Source organism: Diplotaxodon limnothrissa, linkage group LG2 (genome assembly GCF_057381915.1).
Source record: "Diplotaxodon limnothrissa isolate DT_005_m linkage group LG2, D_limnothrissa_male_GT1.1, whole genome shotgun sequence".
NCBI lineage: Eukaryota > Metazoa > Chordata > Actinopteri > Cichliformes > Cichlidae > Diplotaxodon > Diplotaxodon limnothrissa.
Genome location: NC_140597.1, coordinates 28793938 through 28815482, shown reverse-complemented (window position 1 = coordinate 28815482; position 21545 = coordinate 28793938). Strand labels below are relative to the sequence as shown.

At 42.9% G+C, this 21545-nt stretch overlaps 2 protein-coding genes across 2 annotated transcripts; both read left to right on the top strand.

Annotated features, from left to right (window-relative positions):
* Positions 1-121: 121 nt before the first annotated feature.
* On the top strand, positions 122-11182 carry LOC146638612 (SLAIN motif-containing protein-like). The gene is made up of 9 exons (XM_085370046.1): positions 122-359; positions 711-1378; positions 4103-4239; positions 5844-5963; positions 7155-7295; positions 7435-7761; positions 7910-8053; positions 9604-9901; positions 10168-11182. Exons 2-9 carry the CDS (start codon positions 720-722, stop codon positions 10220-10222), a joined length of 1881 nt encoding a protein of 626 aa, XP_085226172.1. The 5' UTR covers positions 122-359; positions 711-719; the 3' UTR covers positions 10223-11182.
* Positions 11183-11657: 475 nt separating this feature from the next.
* On the top strand, positions 11658-21007 carry znf711 (ZFX family zinc finger ZNF711). Its single transcript, XM_085370034.1, has 8 exons — positions 11658-11800; positions 12840-12923; positions 13018-13118; positions 16196-17059; positions 17155-17301; positions 17405-17584; positions 17879-18013; positions 18191-21007. The coding sequence occupies exons 3-8, from the start codon at positions 13040-13042 to the stop codon at positions 19369-19371; spliced, it is 2586 nt and encodes an 861-aa protein (XP_085226160.1). The 5' UTR covers positions 11658-11800; positions 12840-12923; positions 13018-13039; the 3' UTR covers positions 19372-21007.
* Positions 21008-21545: the final 538 nt, after the last annotated feature.

Below are 21545 nucleotides of genomic sequence, written 5' to 3'. Positions count from 1 at the left end.
TCGGGGAGGCGCTTAAAACAACAGGAAAACCAGTAGAGGGAGGAGCGACCGCTGCTGCAGGTCTCCTCACTGAGCTAACTAAAGTCCACAATCAAGCTAGTTAGCGGGAGCGATGTGGTAAACGCTAGCGGTGATGCACTAGCAGTAAGAGACCATGGACTAGCTCGCCCCCGTAAGATAACTCCAGAGGGTTATTGCACCGTCTCGACAATCACTATAATCACGCAGTAGAGCGTTTCACCTGGATGTAATTAGCTTCTTCATTCATGCGCTCGTGCTGGTCCACGGGGGATTTTGAGCTGTGAGTGGCGGGCAAGCTCAGTCATCTGCTCGCAGGGGACAACACGGCTCAGTCACCGGTACGTTTGTTTTGTTGATAGCGTGCTAGCTGGCTAACAGTAACCAAGGGAGTTCAAATGTTAACGTTTGAAGAGATATAAGAGGTGCGACGGAGCCGCAGTTGCAAGGATGCACTCGTAGTGTATACATACATGTACACATAAATAAAGTGAGAAGCGACAGGGAACTAGCGTGCTTCCGAGTACTGAAAGCTTTGTGAAGTAGTCAGAGAACGCTAACATGTGTTTGGGTCACTTTTACGCTATTGAACTGCTGTTGTGTTGCTCAGGAGCCACCAGGTCCTAGTTTAATGGCTGTAGTCATTTAGAGTTTTTATTGGCACAATGTTAACTGAATGTTTCTCCTATCAGAGCAGCAGTATGGTGGTCCCGGACAGTGCCAGCGTGGTGCCTCAGCCTGACAATGGTAGTCCGACTGGCCTCACGGAAAACTCCGAGCCGGGGTGCGAGGTGGCAGGAGAGGGAGGTCAAGACCTGGCAGGGGTGGAGCTGGAGGAGGTCCGAAAGCTGCAGGAGCTTGTGCGCAGGTTGGAGGTTCAGAATGAGACCCTGCGCAACAGGGGAAGCAAGACCGTCATCCACAGAGGAGCAAACAGTAACCTCACAGCTGCTGTCAACATCAACAAGAGGCTGGCTTGTGAAGAGGTGACAAACTCCCACCTCAGATTGGAGCACAGCAGCAGCCAGCTGGACAGCAGGGACTTGATGCTGTCACCTCCTCAGGACAGCAGCAGTGGAGAGGAGATGTCCCCCTTGCCTGTGGCTAGCAGGCTGGAGGAAGAGGATGATGAGGAAGAGGAGGATCGGGGTCTGTGTGGCGGCTTCCTAAAGTTGACCAGCAGCAACGGAGCAGCACAGTCTCAGGGCCAGAGCCAGACGCCGGAGAGCCCGTCTCAGGAAAGTTATGAGTCAGAGACACTTGCAGAGAGCGACTCAGGGGTGGACCAAACTGCACTGGATGAAGTGGATGTCCTAGATTTGGATGATGAGTGTGCAGACATAGAGGACGAGGAGAGCTGGTACGTCTCATTATCGGCAATGCTTTCTCTGGGTGTGCTTTGATCCCACTTGTTTGGGTACAGCCGGCATCTATTTGTGGCTTTAACTGTGTGGCTAAACATGTGCAGCAGAGATGGGGATAAAAAGTGATGTTCGTACAGCAGCAGCTGCGAAGAGTTACCTCCAGGGAAAGCTGAGCTCTGAAGTCACATTTAAAGTTTCAGTCTATAGGTAGAGGAGCCCCTTTAGCCACATGAGTCATTTGTGCCTTTTCATTTTAACCTCTGAATTCTTCAGTGTGATACTCCCCCACAGGGCAGTGACTGTGTAGCATGAGGCTGTTTGGGTTTAAAATGAGACTCTATTCTGAGTTGATGCAGAAACTGTGGTTATTTCTTATCCCACACAAACAAAGTGGGATAAGAAGTCGACACCTACTCCGATTATCTTTTTGTAAGCAGGAGAGAAAGTATACAGATTCTTAGCATTTCGACAAGGCATAAAATATTCAAGCGCAATTAGGAGAAAGTAAAAGAAAGCAGAGTCAGTGGGGAGTTGTTTCTTCTGTCTCAGATTTAACCTTGAGTCCTCAGACTCGAGTGACATGTCTGCTACCTGTTTGACAGCTTAGTCAAACACAAAGGATGTTCTTTTTTTAGTTCTAGCTGTCTGACTCAAGCATAAATAAAAAGGGTCTTGTATCAGGTGAAAGACTATCCTGTTTATTAAAAAAGAGACCACTAATTTGACTTAACCCAGTCAGAATAAAAAGGATATATCTGGATGTAATTAATATTCAGCCTTTTTAAAGCCTGATCTGTTTTGAACCAGTGTGACCTTTACTTGTTTTGTTTAATTGGCTGATAGCAATTACCTAAAAATAACATTAATATGGGGCTATGCAGGAGATCAGTCTAGACATGAGTGTTCATTCTGTCTCACAGTATTGTCCTAAACAGGTAGCATATTGTGTTCACTTTAGCAACTGAGGATCTGGGGATTTAACAGCCAGACCACTCATGACTTATTTTCAGTTTTACATAATTAGCCATACCATATGTGCTTTGTGGGGTTATCATAGCCAAAACATTAAGTAATCCTAAACAGCAGCATAATCTGATCTGCTCCGGGCTGAGTGGGTCCGCATGGCTGAACTACTTTGGTTGGGATTGCACAGCATGTGATTTGAGCCCCCCCCCCTTCCACCCTGTGTAATCACACCAGAACAGGGGGCCAAAACAGAAGGCAGCTACTGCAGTACTTTTATATTTATTGTTTTGAACCATTACTTTGTGAAAAGATTAGTAAAAGAAAACCATATTCTTGGGACAACATTTGAACTCACCAAGTTGGGTAATTTCTTTCTGGCATGTTTGTTTACTTGTTTTAAAAAAAACTAGTTCAGACTCATAAAACTCAGGGGCCTTGGCTTCAGTGCTCCTAACTTGCACTTGTCACGCTAACACAGTGGAGCAGTGACAAAGGCTGTTGCTGCTCTCGACTGTGAAAGCATAAATATGACACAGCTGAATATGTTTTGTTATAATATCACTTTGGGGTTTATTTACAGTTATTACAGGATTGGTTTAAAAGTGTAAGAGACTCCTCAGTGCCAACATTGTGTTACGGCAGCTGTTGGCAGTGTCCTGCATAAATGGCAATAGCAACACTGTGAGCAAAACCGCACTGTGAATGGATCAAAAGCAAACAACATTGTTCTGCATCAAACAGCGGGTTTGTGCTTCTACTAAGAACCACCCTCCCCTCCTCTCCCTGCGCAGAGAAGCCGTGCTCTCTGTGCAGGACGTGTGACCTGAATATTGCTTCCTGCATTGTCGCTCATTCCAGTGGGAAATGGGGTCCTTTTGTGTTTGCCCAAATGGGAAGATGATTTGTAGCTGATTGGTCCAGAACCAGTCAGTTTGGGCCCTTTTGTGTATCCGACTCAAAGCATCAGCCCATGTGATCAGCCACTTCAAAGCTTGTGGTGACTAAATGGCTGTTTGCTCTCACTAAGGCAACGTTGGACACATTGCGGAGGAAGCGTCTGACACTGCAGCTGCATAAAACTCATTTTTGGCTGACACTTTTGTCCTCAGTGGATATTTCTCATGTGTTTTTCATGCTGTAGAATGTAGCTCAAAATGATAGCGGGACTAAAAGCCACAAAACCGTTCCATCCACATCTGTGATCAGCTGCTAATCTGAGTTTGACTCCGTGTTTTAGGCGTCTTTGGATGTGAATTTTGCATTTAACCAAAAGGAAATGAGGCAAATGTAAATTCAAGGTTGGTTCCGGCTTAAGCTGTGATAAAGATGTTCACAAGTACCTGCTTAAGATGATTTCCCACTCACTGTTTGCTTTGATTACATCATTGAAGTCAAACACAGTAACAGCCTGGTTGTTTGATGTGGGATCTTTGCTGCAGGATACTGTCCTTCTGTTGGGGAAAACACTGGGTGGCTGGGCGTTAGCATATCATGTGCAATCTGAGGAGAAAAAAACCATTCTGTTTTACATGGCTTTCACATCCACTCTTACCTTGCATAGCTCACACAGCAGCAGTTCACACTAATCTCCAGCTTGCTCCTATTTAAATGTTCTGCTTCTCAAATCCTGGCAAATACTGCAGCATGAAAGCATGATCAATATGAGAAGGATTAGACTGACTTCTTTATTCTCACTACTCTTCATTTCCCACATTTAGTGATATGTTTTTCTCTTGTGTGCTGCTTCTCTACAGGTTATATGTCTCTCCTAAAAAGCAGGTAGCAGATCCAGGGCCAGACTCTCCACTGAAGTGGTGTCGGCAGGTCCTTGACCATCGCAGCCCCGAGACCGAGATGGCTTGCCGGACTCTGATCAGTCGCTTGGACCAGAGTATGCAATTAGGATAGTTTACTATAACTGAAGAAAGTCTACTTTGTTTTTTGTTTTGTTTTTTCTTAAGAGTGCTGCATGGATGATGCATTTTTGTAGGGCCGATCCGGAAGTTAGCTTCTCCCTTTTTCCATGGCTTAAAGTGTTGTGCAGAAAATAGAGCCTGTGGGAACGCAGTCACCAAAAGTAAAACACTAATGTTAGGCTATAAAAAACAACAACAACAACCACTTTACCATCACCAGTGCTGAACTGTGTTCAGTGGGATTACTTTTAATGTCTTCCACAATTTCTGTAGTCTTAGTTAGCCATTTGTGAGCAGGCATCTTGTTCTGGACAAATTAAGGCTTGAAAATTTAGGAGTGGGATATTTATTCACATATTTATGTTTAGAACAAAATGTGAAAATGTCTAAAGCCTCTGCTAACCACAGAAGGTCTTTCCTTATTCTGCAGCGCTCTATTCACCCTCAGGTGCCAATGCTTAGATTACCAATCTTTCACGCTGTTGAACACTTTAAGCAAAAGAGCTTTGCCTATTCAATAAAATTAGTATCTGATGGTCTTTGATTTGTATCCCTGCCGTATGGTTAGATTATGGTTCAGCAGCACGTAGGCAGCTTCGGCCTGCCAATCTACCTGCAGTTTGGTAGATGGGTGCTGTGTCAATAATATGTGGTACAACCGGTCCGTGGGCAATACTTGCTTATGCTGTTGTTAGTTCACCAGCCATCTATGGAGAAGAGCAAAGTTTTAACATGCAGACAGCTGAAGTGAAAGAGTTTCACTGCAGTCACTGTCTGTACTTTTCTTACTCTTTTCTCCACACTTCTCCCATTCCTGGTGAACTTCACTATCATGTTCTGGCTCACTTGTTAACCAATTGACGTTTGACCGTCATCCACGTCGAGCAATGTGCATTTGGGGTTTTGGTAGACTACACGAGAACAGTGTGTAGGCAAATACCAAAGCAGACGGACACAACTGTGAACGGTGGTAGAATAAATTAAGCATTAGAAATTCTAGGCCTAAACCAAGGTTCAGCCACGTCATTCAGCACATTTAGCACCCCAGCTTTACTTACTGCTTACCCCTGCTGTGCACAGGGCTGTATAACAAAGCCTAAACACTTGCCGTGAATCTTACTACGCCTTTCAGTGTGGATAGAAGTTTGCATCTGATCCGAAACACCCCATTCATTATTAAACCTGCGAGCAGCTCCCTCATCTTACATGCTGCAAAACCTGAACAGCAAAACTATTCACACCAAGGCTGAATGACTACATGAAGTCATGGGTGGGATTGGATTACCTTCCTCCCGGAACAGCTCGTGTTTTTAAATGCCAGCACCAGGCCACGTATCCACCTGGATCATTCAAGCTTCAGAACAAGTCATTTAGCATGCGAGGTGCATGAATCAAGTTTTTAAGAAAAAACAAACAAACAAACAAAACAAGAATTTAATTGAGAAATTTTAACTATTGTGAGAGCTTTTTCTGAGGACATTTTACAAGTAACTTGATAGTGTCACATTGTGTATACAATAAGTACTGGTGTATTTTCCTTCCTGAGAACATGTGATATCTCCTGTCCTGTCGCCCGCAGCATCTCGATGGAGGAACATGTACAGCAGTCCATCAGAGGCGGGCTCGGCGGGCTCAGGCCTGATCTCTCCTGGGTACCACAAATCAACTAACAAATCCCTACTAACCTGTGGCAGTTCAGGTATGGCATGACATTAACACACAGCGCTTCTCATTTTCCCTACAACACAACAGTGAGAATAACATCAGTTACTGTAAGGATGTGGGTCTCACAGTGGTCTGACTGGTTAATTTTAAGGACTGCTTTAGCATTTTTGCATGTTTGAGCTATTTTACATATACTTTACATCGCTGCAAACCATTCTTCAAAGGTTTCTGTAAATGTTTATTTCATTTAATAACTGTTATGGATAAAATTTGCAAATACGGTCAGAAACAGTCGATGGGCATTTGTCCACACATTTGTGTGCAGCAGTCACTTTGGTTATTTAATGGTATTAATTCCTTATCTTAAGTATATTAACTTCTCTTATTAAATTAAATCAAGTTGATCTGAGCCTCAAATAAGCTAAAACTAAGGTGTGCCCTGCAGATAACACTGGTGTCCTTTGGAATATGGTTAGTAATTATGTAAAGTGTATGTTGTTTGTGCTCCCGGATGGGGCACACACACACACAGACACACAATGACAGTGTTAACATATGTAATATGTATGGTATGCATAATTTTGTTCCTTGAACATGTGATTGCAGTTGTAATAGTTGCTTTGCACATCATTTCTCACAGTTTTTTCAGCCCAGCAATGTCAGTGTTGCTGTGGAAACTCCTTTAATAACAAATCTTTGCGTGAACTTGAAAGTGCTTGGAGTATGTGTGGTGATTCTATCTAATGCCAGACTTTTTACATAACCAAATGCTGCTGGGTGATGTCGCCTCGCATTCATCAGGCATGTGTCAGGCTGAACTTTGGCTACAGCTTCCCAGGGCATCATCAGCAGACTGGGCTTTATAGACCAGTGCTGTAGAACAGGCTGTGGGGAGACAAACTAATGTCAGACTGTTAATTCTAAAATTGTGGGCCCACTTAGATAAATTGCATATTTACTTTGTGATCTTGATGAAAGGTAGTACTGCATGCATTAGCCTGGGTCTGTTGAGTTATACCTCACAAAGCTCCATTTTTATCAGCCTGATTTTATGCTGATCAGCTAATGTCATGTTTAAAGTTGCCACTATCAGTATGCATAAGAATTTAAATATTGTGCTGTATTAATGAGTCATAAGGAAGTAGTAGGTTTTGGCTGTGGTCAGTATTCTGTCTATATCGGTGTAATTCAGCTTACTCTAACAGGTATTCTGCTTTGTTTAAAGGCGCCACAAGCATGCCCTCAGCCCTGAGTTCCCAGTCCTCCATAGACAGCGAGCTCAGCACATCAGATGACTCCATCTCAATGGGATACAAGCTGCAGGATCTCACAGACGTCCAGATCATGGCTCGTTTACAGGAAGAGAGTGAGTGTAGAAAGGTTATAGCATTTTGAGTGGCATCAGCTGATTATTTGCATTTATAGACGTCAGAGTCTCATCTGCAAAACTGAGTTTTGCTTGACTTTTAAGTTGTTTCATTTTGACCTGGTATTTCCGGCTCCAGGTCTGAGGCAGGATTGTGCTTCTAGCTCAGCATCTGCATCGCGCCGCAGCTCCACAGCGTCTCTGCAGTCCTTGCGCCGGGGCGGTACGTACAGCGACCAGGAGTTTGACACTTACAGCCTGGAAGATGAAGAGGATGACTTCTCCATGCCCCAGCGACGGCATCGTTTCACCCCTTCGCCATTAGGCTCACCACGGTGCCTCTCTCCCTCGACTTCTAACCACGGTCAGGAATACAGCAGCCATCTCAGGGCCCCACGCACAAAAGGACCCAGGCGGTCTCTCCAGGGCCCCAGTGCAGAGCTGCTTAAATTTGCAAAGAGTGAGGGTAGGCTATAACCAGTGATACTTAAGCAGTTTTACTCTAGATAAGGGACAGCCATGGAGATTCTTCTGTTGTGACAATATACATTTGATTGTAGTTAAGTGTGTGTGTGTGTGTGTGTGTGTGCGCGCGCGTGTGTGTGTGTTTCCAGAGGAGTTGAGGCACAGCATGCCTAATCTGGCTCCCCGCACCAGCCTACGTTCCCTGGAGGCAGTCAGAACCAGCCGCAGCATGGAGGCTAACCTCCAGAGCTCTGGCAACCGCATGTCTCCCCTGACTCACTCCCCCTCCACAGGTAACCCCTCCTCACCTGGTCCCCACCACTCTAGAGATGGCACGATACCACTTTTTTATGTCCGATACCGATATCATAAATTTGGATATCTGCCGATACCGATATGAATCCGATATAGTGTTTTTTAATCAACAAAACTGTTTTTTAAATATCTTGCTGCATTTTGTATAAGTTCATACTCAAGTTTAAAACAACAACTACACTAAAGCTATTCTGTTATACCTGTATGCAAAAAAAAAAAATATTTCATAGTACAGCAATACTGATCAATCTAATAAACTTAAACCTACACCATCCTCCCTATTCTGGTATTTTAAAGAGTACTTAGCATAAATATTAAGCAAACTAACTAATAGGGTTCCAACTCCCAGCAACAACAAAAATAAATAAATAAAAAATAGGGAACCACCCCTCACCCTCCACCTCATGATGCTTAATTGACGTAATCAACCTTAATTTGATGCAGTGTGAAAAAAAATGCACAGAAATCAATTATTTCAAGAAATATTAAATAGATTCAACATCTTTCTTCAACAAAATTGCAGACTGCACAGATGGTACCTTCCCAAAGGAAAAAGTACTATAGCTTACTAGGGTATATATATTAGACTTAATAGTTACTATATACAGTAATGGACTTCTATTCATTTTGCATCAAATTAAAACTTTGGCTGTCAGATAATTATTTATTAAAATCTTCACCTCTGCATGATCACAGGAAGAGTTTGACCAATATATATGTCTTTGAAGATCATGAGCAATGTTGCAGCACAGGGCCTGTTTTTATTTAGGAATTCATATATTCTATTATTTATCAGTCTAACTCTGACAGTACCATGCAAGCCATCATCTATAGGTTTTCACTGGATGCTTGGTACTTTTTTAGTACCTACTTGGCTGGGGTTCCAAGCGATCTACGAGGTCACATCCAAATGTGACCTCAGCAGATTGCACGTCACTGATTGGCTAATCAGCGGCATCACTTAATGAGTCATGGGAGGGTCTACATCATAAAAAGGAAACTTTTCATGAAGTTTCCTTTTCAAAACCCGTCAATGAGGAAAATCGCTACAAAGAAACGACACTGCGGTCCATGAGTCTGACGAAAAGCCACAGACTAAGCAGCAGGTATAGCATCGCCTCGAGGTGCTACTTTGTTGTAGAGCTCGTGTCGCATACAAGTGATGTCACGGGATGTTTGCCCGTGTTGCTATAACGACCCCATGCACATTAGGTGGTACTCAATTGTAATGGAATACGGTTTGCGTCAAGCCGATCCGAGCAGGTACTAATGGAAAAAGGGTATACACTATTGGTCACAGCTACTTGCAGTTCCACAATTCTTTCCTCACCCTCTTCCCTGACACCCCCAGGTAACTTCCTTTCCATTCACCTGCTACATGACTGCACCACTACTCTGATAATTCAGTACTGTTTCCCTAAGCTTGTCTACAACTCCCGTGTACAACAAATGGCCTTACAGTAGCTTTTATTTACTGAAATTGTCTTAACGAAGTCATCTGGATTGAGATTTTGTTCTGTCACTCAAGGTATGGTTTGCAGTCGGCTGCGAAGCAGTGGCCAGTCTCCTCTCTCCCTGCGGACTCCAGTTAAAGCCGTCACTCCCGTGGGCTCTTTGGCAGGTGGTCGTCAGACTTCCAGAGGCCTACCTGTTGTCCAAGGACAACAGGCAGGAGGGAGCCGCAGGGTCCAGTCGCCAGGTTCTGCTAATGGAGGAAGCTACGTACCCGGCAGGGCTTCAGTTGGAACCGGGAGGCCCGGGGTAGGACGAGGTCAGGCTGCGTCTTCAGCCTCCACTAGAAGTAAACTTTCACAGCCTCAGAGGAGGTGAGTGCTCCAAAAAACACTCTTAAAAGAGCTCTGTGTAATTTCAGGAAATCCCTCAGCTGCAAAGTGAACTGCAGTTAGTGTTCTACTACTCGTGGTTGCACACAGCTCATGCTTTCAGTCTGTGTGCAAACTAAGCACTAAAAACAGTGCGGTGTAGTAGTGCACATTTAAGGAATGGTGAGATGATGATGAGTATTTCCCATTATGCTATAGATACTTGGTTTCTTCTGTGAATTGAGACTAAGCTCCTCTTTTATTGACAGGTCTTTGGGCATGGCCAAAATCTCAGATGAGTCCTGGAAAGATGGCTGCTACTGAGGTCTCTTGGCAATGAAGGATGTTCACTGCTGCAAACATCACCCCGACTTCTCCCCGTTACCTCTAAATACAAAGAAAAACAGTCACTGTGTTCACAAATGTGTCATACAACCTCTGCCCCCCCCCCACCTTATTTCAGACTGGAGCGCTGGGCTGCACTGGATTTGTAGTTAATCTCTTTCCCTCGCATGAAACACTGTCAACCCACACAAAGAGAGGATGTGTAGGCAGACAAGAAGACATGTGCACACTCGACTTGTTAATACGGACCAAATCTGAGCTTCCAGAAGATATGCTTGTGTCAACTTTACTTATTTTTCTATGGTATTTGTGAGAAACTGCTGGAATATTAAGGGGTGTATTACTGTTCTGTTGATGTAATTGATATGAAGACAGTTTAAATGAAGATTTTTGCCAGTCTGTTCATTATCTGTGACTTACTCTAGATGAAGGTGCTGAGTATTGCATGCTTGGTTTTGTTTTTTTCCCTGAGCCCAAATGCCTTCTCTTCATTCTATACCTGCAATATGAGAAAACTTTCATGTCTCCCTACAATTATCTTTGGATTTCTGAATGTTTGAGTGGTTTATAGTGAAAATTATCTTTAGATTTGTGTTGTATTTGTGTTTTGCTGTTTGCTTACACGGCAACACAACTCCTACAAACCACACTGCCCTTATGAATTATCATAAAGAAGGAAAAAAAACATGGGTTGTGCCAAGGTGCATTAGAGCTGTAATTCCTTAATTCCAAAAGTAATTTTAGGTTGGTAAAGGTACTGTTAAAGAGTTTTCAAAGCATTTTTACTGCATATCTACATTTCAATTTTAGTGTCTGTTGTTGGGAAACCCACTAATAACAAATGTTTATGCACAAAAGGCCTCCTGCCTTAGTCAGCTATGCACCCTCATGAAGAGTGCCTCTGAATAATTAGGAGCTGTTATGAAAACGATTAATAAAGTCTACCCTGAAACTCTAAATGCACTTCTGGTCATATTTAATCCATGTATGTTAAATCATGGTCTGTTCTGTATGAAAGGCTAATTAGTCGCACTATGCAGCACAAGCAATAGCAGCGGCAGTACCGTTACCATGTCCCGGATATTTCCTGGGTGCGTGACCAACCACTTCTCAAATGAGTGCTCAACTACTACCCACCCCTTGTGACAAAATGGCCTACAGGCCTCATCTTCGCAGGCAAAGTCTGAGCGCGCACACAGTACAAGCACATAAATGTTTATTTTATTTGTTACTGTGGTAATGTTTGAATTTCGCTCCTCTGAGCCCGCTTTAAACATGTCCCGATTAAGAGAATGACTGCGTTAATGTAACTCTGCTCTCTTATGCATGACGCAAATAGTAAGGGATCAGCGGTAAACGAGGCCACGCATTGTCTGCCCCCCGCCCTCCCTCTGCTTGTCAGGAAGCAAGCTGATTGGCCGAGGCCTAGCAAAGAGTGCCCGGGGATCCAAAACTGCAGGCCGCACTTAGCTTACCGTCAAAAATAAACCAAAAAAATAACAGACAAATCCGAGAAGGGGGAGAAACGCCGATAGAGTCAGAAGACAACGTTATCAGGTAAAATTATTCTGAGTCGATCAAAAACGAGTGTGGAATAAGACGCATGGGCCCAGTTGGACGTAGCGGGCCTCTTTCAGCCTTTTCGAAAAACAACATGGAAGATAATGCGGCACAAGCTGCACCACCTAGCTTAGCAGGCTAGCTAGCTGACCGGACGGCAGTCGTCGCACAAAACAGAGCGAATTGCAAAACTAGTGATCTCATTGGTCATCGTGGTTTGTTGTATGCGTTTGGGACTACATATGCATTATAACGTTATGTGTAACCGTTGCTTACATCGACGTATTGGACTGGTTATCGCGCTCCTTGAATTAGCCTTTATGCTAAAACAAAATGGCGCTTTGAGACTCAGCCCTAGCTTCCTTGCTAGTTAGCTCCGGTGGGTGGAGGGCGGTAGCCATTGCATAACTGTGGTAGTTTCAGTGGCGGCCATAAACTCGGGAGCATATGTGATTTTTGTGTAGATACTTAACACTTCAGAAACGATTAGTGCAACGGAACTGCATTTGTTTTGTTTTTTTTACCCCAAAAGGATAAATATGTGAAAACTAGCAGCCACAACACCGCTACAGACAGCTGTAAATACATTTGCTTCATTTTAAATCGTCATGTGACGACAGTGCATTTCCTCCCACGAAATTAAGCAGGAGTCCTTATCCAAAAGCTATCAGAACCGCTGCATGCGAGCTCGCCCGCCCTGCACACTGAGTCTTTTGTCTCTGCTGCGCTCCGGCCATCAAGCTCAACCAGCTCCAGGTGTATATAGCGATCTGTCCTCAGGTTGAAGCTGCATGTAGTACCCCTAATTGGCAGCAGAGGGAGGCAGTGGTCAACAACAACAACGACTGTCCACGGTTTAAAAATAAGTTTGTGTTCTGTATTTAAGGCTTACGGAGGTAGATTTTGCAATAGAGACTAGTGCTTTTCTTATGAACCCAACGCCAAATATTTGTGCATTTCTGCAAAAAATGAACAGCTGGTGTTCAGTTATAATCCCAAGCTCATGTGATAATTGTATTTTCTTTTACTTTGTCAGAATAATTCAGTATCTTGATGGAAGGAAGCACATCAGATATCCTGTTGGTTTTATTGTAAAGATTTTCTGTCGTCAAATGTGAAGGTATGTAATACTAACTGCATTTTTTTCCTTTCGGTTTTATTTTTAGCAGTGTATATGAAGTAAAGGTTAATGTAATCTGTGCTGCAATTTTCAGTCTGTTTTTACGGAGTGAAGACATGGATCAAGGAGGAGGGGTGTTAGAGCTGCACACTCAAGAGCTGAAGATGCCCCATGCTATGATCATGCAAGATTTTGGTAGGCAAATTAGCAAGAGAAATTAATACACGTGTTGTATTTGGCATTTAGCTGGAGCAGGGCGATATGACCAAAAATATTTTATCACAATATACATTTGGAAATTTGCGATAACGATATAATTGACACGAGACAAAATACTTTACAACTCCACAACTTTATTAGTGCAAAAAAAAAAAATCCCCATCAATGTATTTTCACTTAAACAAGCAGCTGTTTTTTATGTGCAAGTTATATAAAAATTTAACAGTGCAAATGCTAATTCCTCGCTGACAGTTTAACCCTTTAAGACCTACCATAGAACCAAGTCCGCCAGAGCTTATATTATATTTTTACATGCTGTGGAGCCATTTTTGGGAGCATTTCAAGTTGCTATACATCAATACAACCATTACAGCCCAGATTTTAATAATATGTATTGGTCAGAAGGTTCCTTTGTGAGTGCGCATGCGCCATTAGCGTGCTGCCTGCTGTAACCCCTAATTTCCCTCGGGATGAATAAAGTATTCTGATTCTGATTAAGTGCATAGTAATTACATAAATTGCAAAAAAGTGCAATAAACTACAAAAAAATTGAAAATCGTTTTTGCTTTTTTAACATATATTTGTAGTTAGAGAAATTTAAGAGGCTTATCCCTCAAAACTGTAAATACAAAAAAGTTGCACAAAATAGTTTCCCACCACAGGAAATTTATTTTGAGTGTCTTCATAGTTTTATTTTTGAAATACACCAATTTTTATACACTGCAGGAAAAACGAAAATAAATATTATACTGCAAATTTGCAAAAAAGCAGCATATGCATCAAAATAAACTATTTCCAGCAGTGCAATATGAGTCCTCAGCATCCCAGAAACGACACAGAAAGTCATAAAGTCAAAGATAACTTTTAAAAAGACCAGTACAGGCTCTGAGGCCCTCATGGTAAAAAAGACTACAGTTCCGCAAAAATGACGTCACTTCCGGTTTCGGGCAGGTAATGGCGGAAATGCAAAAGTTCGCGCTGACGTCTATTCCAACGTAGGAAGTGTTATGAACAGCTGATCGGATCGGCAAAGCGTGTTTCTGGAATATTATGTTTTTGTTCCTGCAAGCGCTTTTTATGCAGTTTTTGTGGAAGGAAACCGTGACCTAGGACAAGCTGATGGCATAAGATGTAAGTACAACTCCTCCGGTTTCATATGCAAAAAAATTTTTTGCGCTAGCTTACGTGGTTGCAGTGCTACTGGGATTTAAAAGTAGTTACGCAAAACAGAGCGTGTCCGCTCCGATCGGCTCTAAAGGGTTAACCAAAAGGCATTTCCAGTGGAAATTGGCCGACATATCCTCAGCATAACCATGTATAATATCCACAAAACCTAAAAAGAGGTTATACGCACACAATATGGTAATATTATGTTGAAGCACTACATATCACTCCGCGAGGCTCCTGCCTACGATAGCCGTAATGCTCCAACAATCCATCAAGCGGTGCGGCTTCGTAGCTTAGCAAAGTCGTACTGAAACATTTGACAGATTTTCGAGCGCCATGTACCACATAAAATCGTTTCGAGGTCAGTAAACACAACCAGAATTCATACATAAGGCACACGGGATTATAAGGGGCACTGTCGATTTTCAGAAAAATCAAAGGATTGATTTTAAGTGTGCGGTATTTTCCAAACAACACGGTAATAACGACGGCCCGCTAGGATGCTCTACCAAAAATAGTGCTTTGTTGTGTATCTGACAGACGAAAGCTAAACCAGTTCCACACCACTGAAATTGCAGCATTTTTGCAAACCAATTCTGGTTCATCCGTTTCATTCAACGCTCCGGTTTCGCTCTTCTTATTCTCCGTCGCCGCCATGCTTTTTCCGCCATGTGCTTATGAAAACAAAGGCACTGCGCATTAGGGCTGGGCCATATCATACCGTTCACGGTAATACCGGTATAATTTTGGGCAACGATAGAAAAATGAAATATCGCGATAGAATATGAGTAAAACGCGCATGCGCAGTGCCTTTGTTTTTATACGCACACGTCGGAAAAAGCATGGCGGCGAAAGCAAATCGTTGAATGAAACGGATGAACCAGAATTTAGCTTTCATCCGTCAGGTACACAACAAAGCACTATTTTTGGTAGAGCATGCTAGCGGGCCGTCGTTATTACCGTGTTGTTTGGAAAATACGGCACACTTAAAATCAATCCTTTGATTTTTCTGAAAATCAACAGTGCCCCTTATAATCCCGTGTGTCTTATGTATGAATTCTGGTTGTGTTTGCTGACCTCGAAACGATTTTATGTGGTACACGGCGCTCGAAAATCTGTCAAATGTTTTAGTGCGACTTTGCTAAGCTACGAAGCCGCACCGCTTGATGGATTGTTGGAGCATTACAGCTACCGTAGTCAGAAGCCTGGCGGAGTGATATGTACTGTGCTTCAACATAATATTACCGTATTGTGTGTGTGTGTGTATAACCTCTTTTTAAGTTTTGTGGATATTATACGTGGTTATGCTGAGGATATGTCGGCCAATTTCCACTGGAAATGCCTTTTGGTTAAACTGTCAGCAAGGAATTTGCATTTGCACTGTTAAAATTTTATATAACTTTAATGCACATAAAACAGCTGCTTGTTTAAATGAAAATATATTAATGGGTTTTTTGCACTAATAAAGTTGTGGAGTTGTAAAGTATTTTGTCTAGTGTCAATTGTATCGTCAGTTATATCGTTATCGCAAATTTCCAAATGTATATCGTGATAAATATTTTTGGTCATATCGCCCTGCTCTACTGCGCATGCATGTTTTACCCATATTGTATCGCGATATTTCATTTTCTTATCGTTGCCCAACATTATACCGGTATTACCGTGAACATATGATGGCCCAGCCCTACATTTCGCTAATATTTAGAGACCAATTTCCCAAAAGGCGCAAGAAACCTGAGTGTCAAGCTAAATAAGGAAGTCAAAGTGACATCACATTGTCATTAGCAAATTTTAATCGTATACTAACAAAAAATGACACTCTTTCACAATTATTTGACTAATATCAAGCTTTAATTGTGATTTTTAAAAACTCTTTATATCATCAGTTGCAGGCATGGGGGGTCTGGCTCACATTGATGGGGAGCACATTGTGGTGTCGGTGCCAGAGGGTATGCTGCTTTCTGATGTCATGACAGACGAGGGCATCCTCCTGGAGCACGGACTTGAGGTGGAAGGTCTGGAGACTCAAGTTGTTCAAGGCCTGGAGACGGAGGTAGTGGAGAGCTTACATGCAGATGTAGAAGGCTTGGAGGCAGAAGTTGTTGAAGGGCTACAGACACAGGTGGTAGAGTTAGAGGCTCAGGTTGTTGAGGGCCTAGAGGGAGAAGTGGAAGTGGAGGGCCTAGAGGGAGAAGTGGAAGTGGAGGGCCTCGAGGCGCAAGTGGTGGAGAGCCTGGAAACTGAGGTTGATGTGGAGGGTCTGGAAGCTCATGTTGTTGAGGGCCTTGAAGAGGAAGTGGAGGTGGAGGGCCTAGAAGCTGAGGTTGTCGAAGGGCTGGAGGTGGATGTGGAAAGTCTGCAGTCTCAAGGTGTGGAGGCCCATGAAATGAGCACTGAAGACATGGTGCCTTCAGAACACAGTGTAATCATGCCTGAAAATATCCTGGGGACTGAAGTTGCAATAGAGGAAGCCCTGGACGCCCATCACCACCATGTTCTGACCTCAGACCTCATACAGGACGCAAACCACCATCATGACGACATGCCAGACCAGGTGTTTGTGGCAGAGCTGCTGTCTGAACACCAGGACAACACACTGGACCACCAGCTTGTGTCTGAAGGGTTGATGGTGACCGAGGCCAATGCCGAGACCATAATCCACGAACAGCTGCCAACTGAGGCTGTTCCCCTACAGACAGATGAGGATGATGATGCAAGGAGTAGCTCCGAGGATTACCTGATGATCTCCTGTAAGATATCTTGGCACATAACACGGCAAAGATTTTTTTATAAAGTTACATTTTTTGCATAACCATTGGTATTTGTTTTTTTTTTTTTTTTAAAGTGGATGAAGTGGGAGAAAAGTTGGACATAGGGGACACTCCCCTTGAGATCAGCACTGAAGTAATGGAAGACAAGGACTCCAAAGAGGAGGATGGCTCTGAGGTCATAAAAGTCTACATCTTTAAAGCTGAAGCAGATGATGATTTGGGTAAATGATCTTCAGTACGGTACATCCAGCCATGTTTGTGTTAAAAGTCATATGGGTCATTGAGTTTTTGGTGTTTGTTTTTTTTTGTTTTGTTTTTTTCAAGGTGGGACAGAGGTAATAACAGAGGATGATTACCAGAACGGCCATCCTGATTTGGAAGCAGCTTCATCGGGCAGACTGGGAGTTGGCCGTGACAAAATGGTCTACATGGCAGTCAAGAACCATCCAAAGGAAGAAGAGGATGATGAGGATGACAGCGATGATGATGAAGATGAAGACATTGGTATGCCCTTTATATGAAAGGGTTAGATGGGTAATTTTTCCTAAATTAGTAGTTTGAGATAAAACCATGTTCTATGACTGCTGAAATAGATTATTAAGAGGAAGATGCTATGCTGCAGCATTACTGTTTAAATGAGATGCTCAGCAAGATGATTTGGGGTCAGTATGTGTGGCAAATGTGTTTAAAAGACGACTTAGCAGTCAGAGTTTGTTTTGAAAAGTATCAAAGTAGAAATAAGGCAAGGTCATCCATTCTGTTGTTATTGGGGTGTTATGTGCTGCAATGCCTGTGCAGGTAATACAATTGATCAAGTGAAGAATGGAGCAGCTACACCATTTTTGCAAATCCGTGAGGGACTGGGTGCAAACCGTGCTCTCAAAACCAAATCGAAGAAGAAGAAGAAAGGCGAAACACGGCAGTGTCAGACTGGTAGGATCAGCATGTCATATTGATACTGATACATACCTTAAATTGATAATTTTTATCTGTGTTGTCACCAAGTCTGAATGTATATAATTTTATCATTCACATTCGAGGAAAACTTAGAATAATAATGGTTGATTGCAATGTTGCATACTCTCTCTTTTTTCAAACTTCTCTGTCCAGCTGTTATCATTGGACCAGATGGGATGCCTTTGACCGTCTACCCATGCCACATCTGTGGAAAGAAGTTTCGCTCGCGGGGCTTCCTCAAATGCCATATGAAGAACCACCCGGACCATCTGCTCAAGAAGAAGTATCAGTGTACAGACTGCGACTTTACCACCAACAAGAAAATCAGCTTTCACAACCACTTAGAGAGTCATAAGCTCCTGAGCCACAACAATGAGCGATCTCCAGAGTATACAGAGTACGCGCGGCGCTACCATGAGTCTAGCCCACTGGGCTCAGACAAGCTCATTGTCAAGGATCGGGAGCCCAAACTGCATCACTGCAAGTACTGCGATTATGAAACAGCTGAACAGGGCCTGCTCAACCGTCACCTGCTGGCTGTGCACAGTAAGAACTTTGCACATGTGTGTGTTGAGTGCGCCAAAGGCTTCCGTCACCCATCGGAGCTGAAGAAACACATGCGCACCCACACAGGCGAGAAGCCCTACCACTGCCCGCACTGCGAGTTCCGCTGTGCAGACCAGTCCAACTTAAAGACTCATATCAAGAGCAAGCATGGCGCAGATCTGCCTTTCAAGTGCAGCCACTGTCCCCAGGCTTACGCTGATGCACGGGAACTGCAGCGCCACATAGAGATGGTGCAGGGCCACAAGACCCACCAGTGCCCGCACTGTGAGCACAAGAGCACCAACTCCAGTGACCTGAAGAGGCACATTATTTCAGTTCACACCAAGGACTTCCCCCATCAGTGTGACGTGTGCGAGAAAGGCTTTCACAGGCCCTCAGAGTTGAAGAAACACGCGGAAACACACAAAGGCAACAAAGTGCACCAGTGCCGGCATTGTAACTTCAATGCACCCGACACTTTCACCCTGAGTCGCCATATCCTATCCCTGCATACGAAGGACCTACCCTTTAAGTGCAAGCGCTGCCGGCGAGGCTTCCGGCAGCCCGCCGAGCTGAAGAAGCACATGAAAACGCACAGTGGTAGAAAGGTATATCAGTGCCAGTATTGTGAGTATAACAGTACGGACGCTTCTGGCTTCAAACGCCACGTCATCTCTATCCACACCAAGGACTACCCCCACCGCTGCGACTACTGCACCAAGGGCTTTAGGAGGCCTTCAGAGAAGAGCCAGCACATAGCCAGGCATCACAAAGACATGTTGATGTAATGTCATTGCACACAAACACACTCCTCTTTACCGAGTAAATCTGTGTCACACACACCCAGAGGTAATTTTAGTGTATTAACAAAGAAATAATGGATGCAGGCAGTTGATGAAGAAAACAACATTATAATTGCTGTTCTGTGTTCTGTGTCGTTTTGGGTCTAAACCTCCTGCCCCCAGGAGTAAATGCAAGAACACGTTTTAGGATGGGGGTTAAATCTGGAAAAAAAACAAAAAAAAAGACAGTGTGTACACTGAGCGGGACAGTTGTAAATTGTCTTCGGTGGCAGAAAAAAAATCACATATGAACATATATTCAGGGTTTCAAATGTCTATATTTTTATACCCACTCAGCTGAAATGCTGCAAGATGATGACTGTGTCTAGTAAAACAGAAAAGCGGTGTTTTGGGGACGTCATGCTAGTTCTCCAGACGATGTGGAACGACTACATGAGAAGTTTGCCTCCATAGTACCAACTAGTATCTTGACCTCATGAACCAGCTTTTACCCTGACATTTTTTTGTTTTTTCTTTTCTAATGCTATCTGGTCTTTAATGAACAGAGCCATTCACAAGTTCAAAATGGGTTCGTCACTGATGTTGAGACATAATGCATCTTGAAAAATATGTTTCATTAAATTTAACCGTTAAACTCACATCATTTTGGATTTTCCTCTCAACCCTGAACTCTTGGAGCCCCATTAAACGAATCGTGTATAAAACAGTATAGACTATTTTCAGTTAAATACGTCTTACAAGTTGAATCAGAAATGCTACTCTCTGGTCAGCAGAGTCTAGCATGGAGCAGAAGGGTGGAGTTGGTATGTTAGAATATCCCTTTAGTGTACACATCTCTGACTGGTGTATTATTATTATAATTATATATGACATTGACAGATGGTTGGCTTCACATATAATAACCAGTGACTTGGTTACGTGTGAATGCCACTGTAAGTACGTGTGATGTTACCTATGACACAGATAACCATTTGATAGCAATCATGCCTTACATCCGTTAGTCTTTATCCTTTAAGCACTGATGCACACCGCTAATCAGAAAATAAGTGATTTTTAACTCTCAAACATGCTGTATCAATGCCATTCTCTCAGAGATTATGTGTTTGAGTCAGTAGAAAGCACTTTAATAATTTTGTTTTTGTATTTTAATGACATGTATGAGAGTTTATTATCTGGGGATATGTATAGATAAATAGATAGAAATATCCCAAGATATTAAACACGTACAGAGCTTTGTGAGTGGGTAAAGGTAAAGATTGTTTTTGAGTGTTATCTCTAATGAGCAGCGATCATTACTGCATCACAACTGAATTGTCATTGAAAGTGGTGGGTGAAATCGCTTATTGTTTTGTTCTATGGATAAGTGATTGGGTTTTGTGTTTTTGTTTGTGCTCACTAACAAGTTTCCCAGACACTAGCCCTACAATCCCAAATAGCCCGACCCAGTCCCAAGCACGGGATTATTTCCTTCAAGTCATTGCTCATCATATTGGCATTAGTCTTTAAAGTATGCACATATGCTGTCTCCATGAAATTAATTGTGGTATATATTAAAAAAAATCCCTGCATTTCGTGTACCTTAGTCTATATTTTCTTTCAGTCTGATTGTGGATAAACTACTGGTGGGGAAGAACCAAAATAAACAATTATCTTTTTACCCTTTTTGTCCTTTCTGTCTAAAAAGAAGGAAATGTTAAAAGCTAACAGGGAAATTTACACATAGCTACTGTATTACCAGTAAATCAGTTTGGCTTTTCCTTATTTTCCACGTCAGTGCTTCACCTAGTCTGCGTCTTGCATCCTCGTTTCTCATTAAGATTTTAATACTCAACTTACTGCCAGGAGTACATGAAGGATTGGCGTTATAACTCGCTATTTATCCAGTTTGCATCAGTCTATGTCTTTATAGGACCTAATGATTATCTGAGTTGTAGCTGTCTCTTTATCAGTTTCATGTACATAGTGCATTTTCAGTGATTGTACAACCATCAGGCATTAATAGATGATGAAATATGGAGTAAGCTTCAGCAGCTCAGGTCTAGAGATTGATTGCTAAAGAGAATTCAAACTTTCTCTGCTTCACGAGCTCGTCATCCCACATAATTGTGCTTAAATGTAGGATTTACTGTGAGAAGGCAGAGCAGCACCGCACTCTCCCA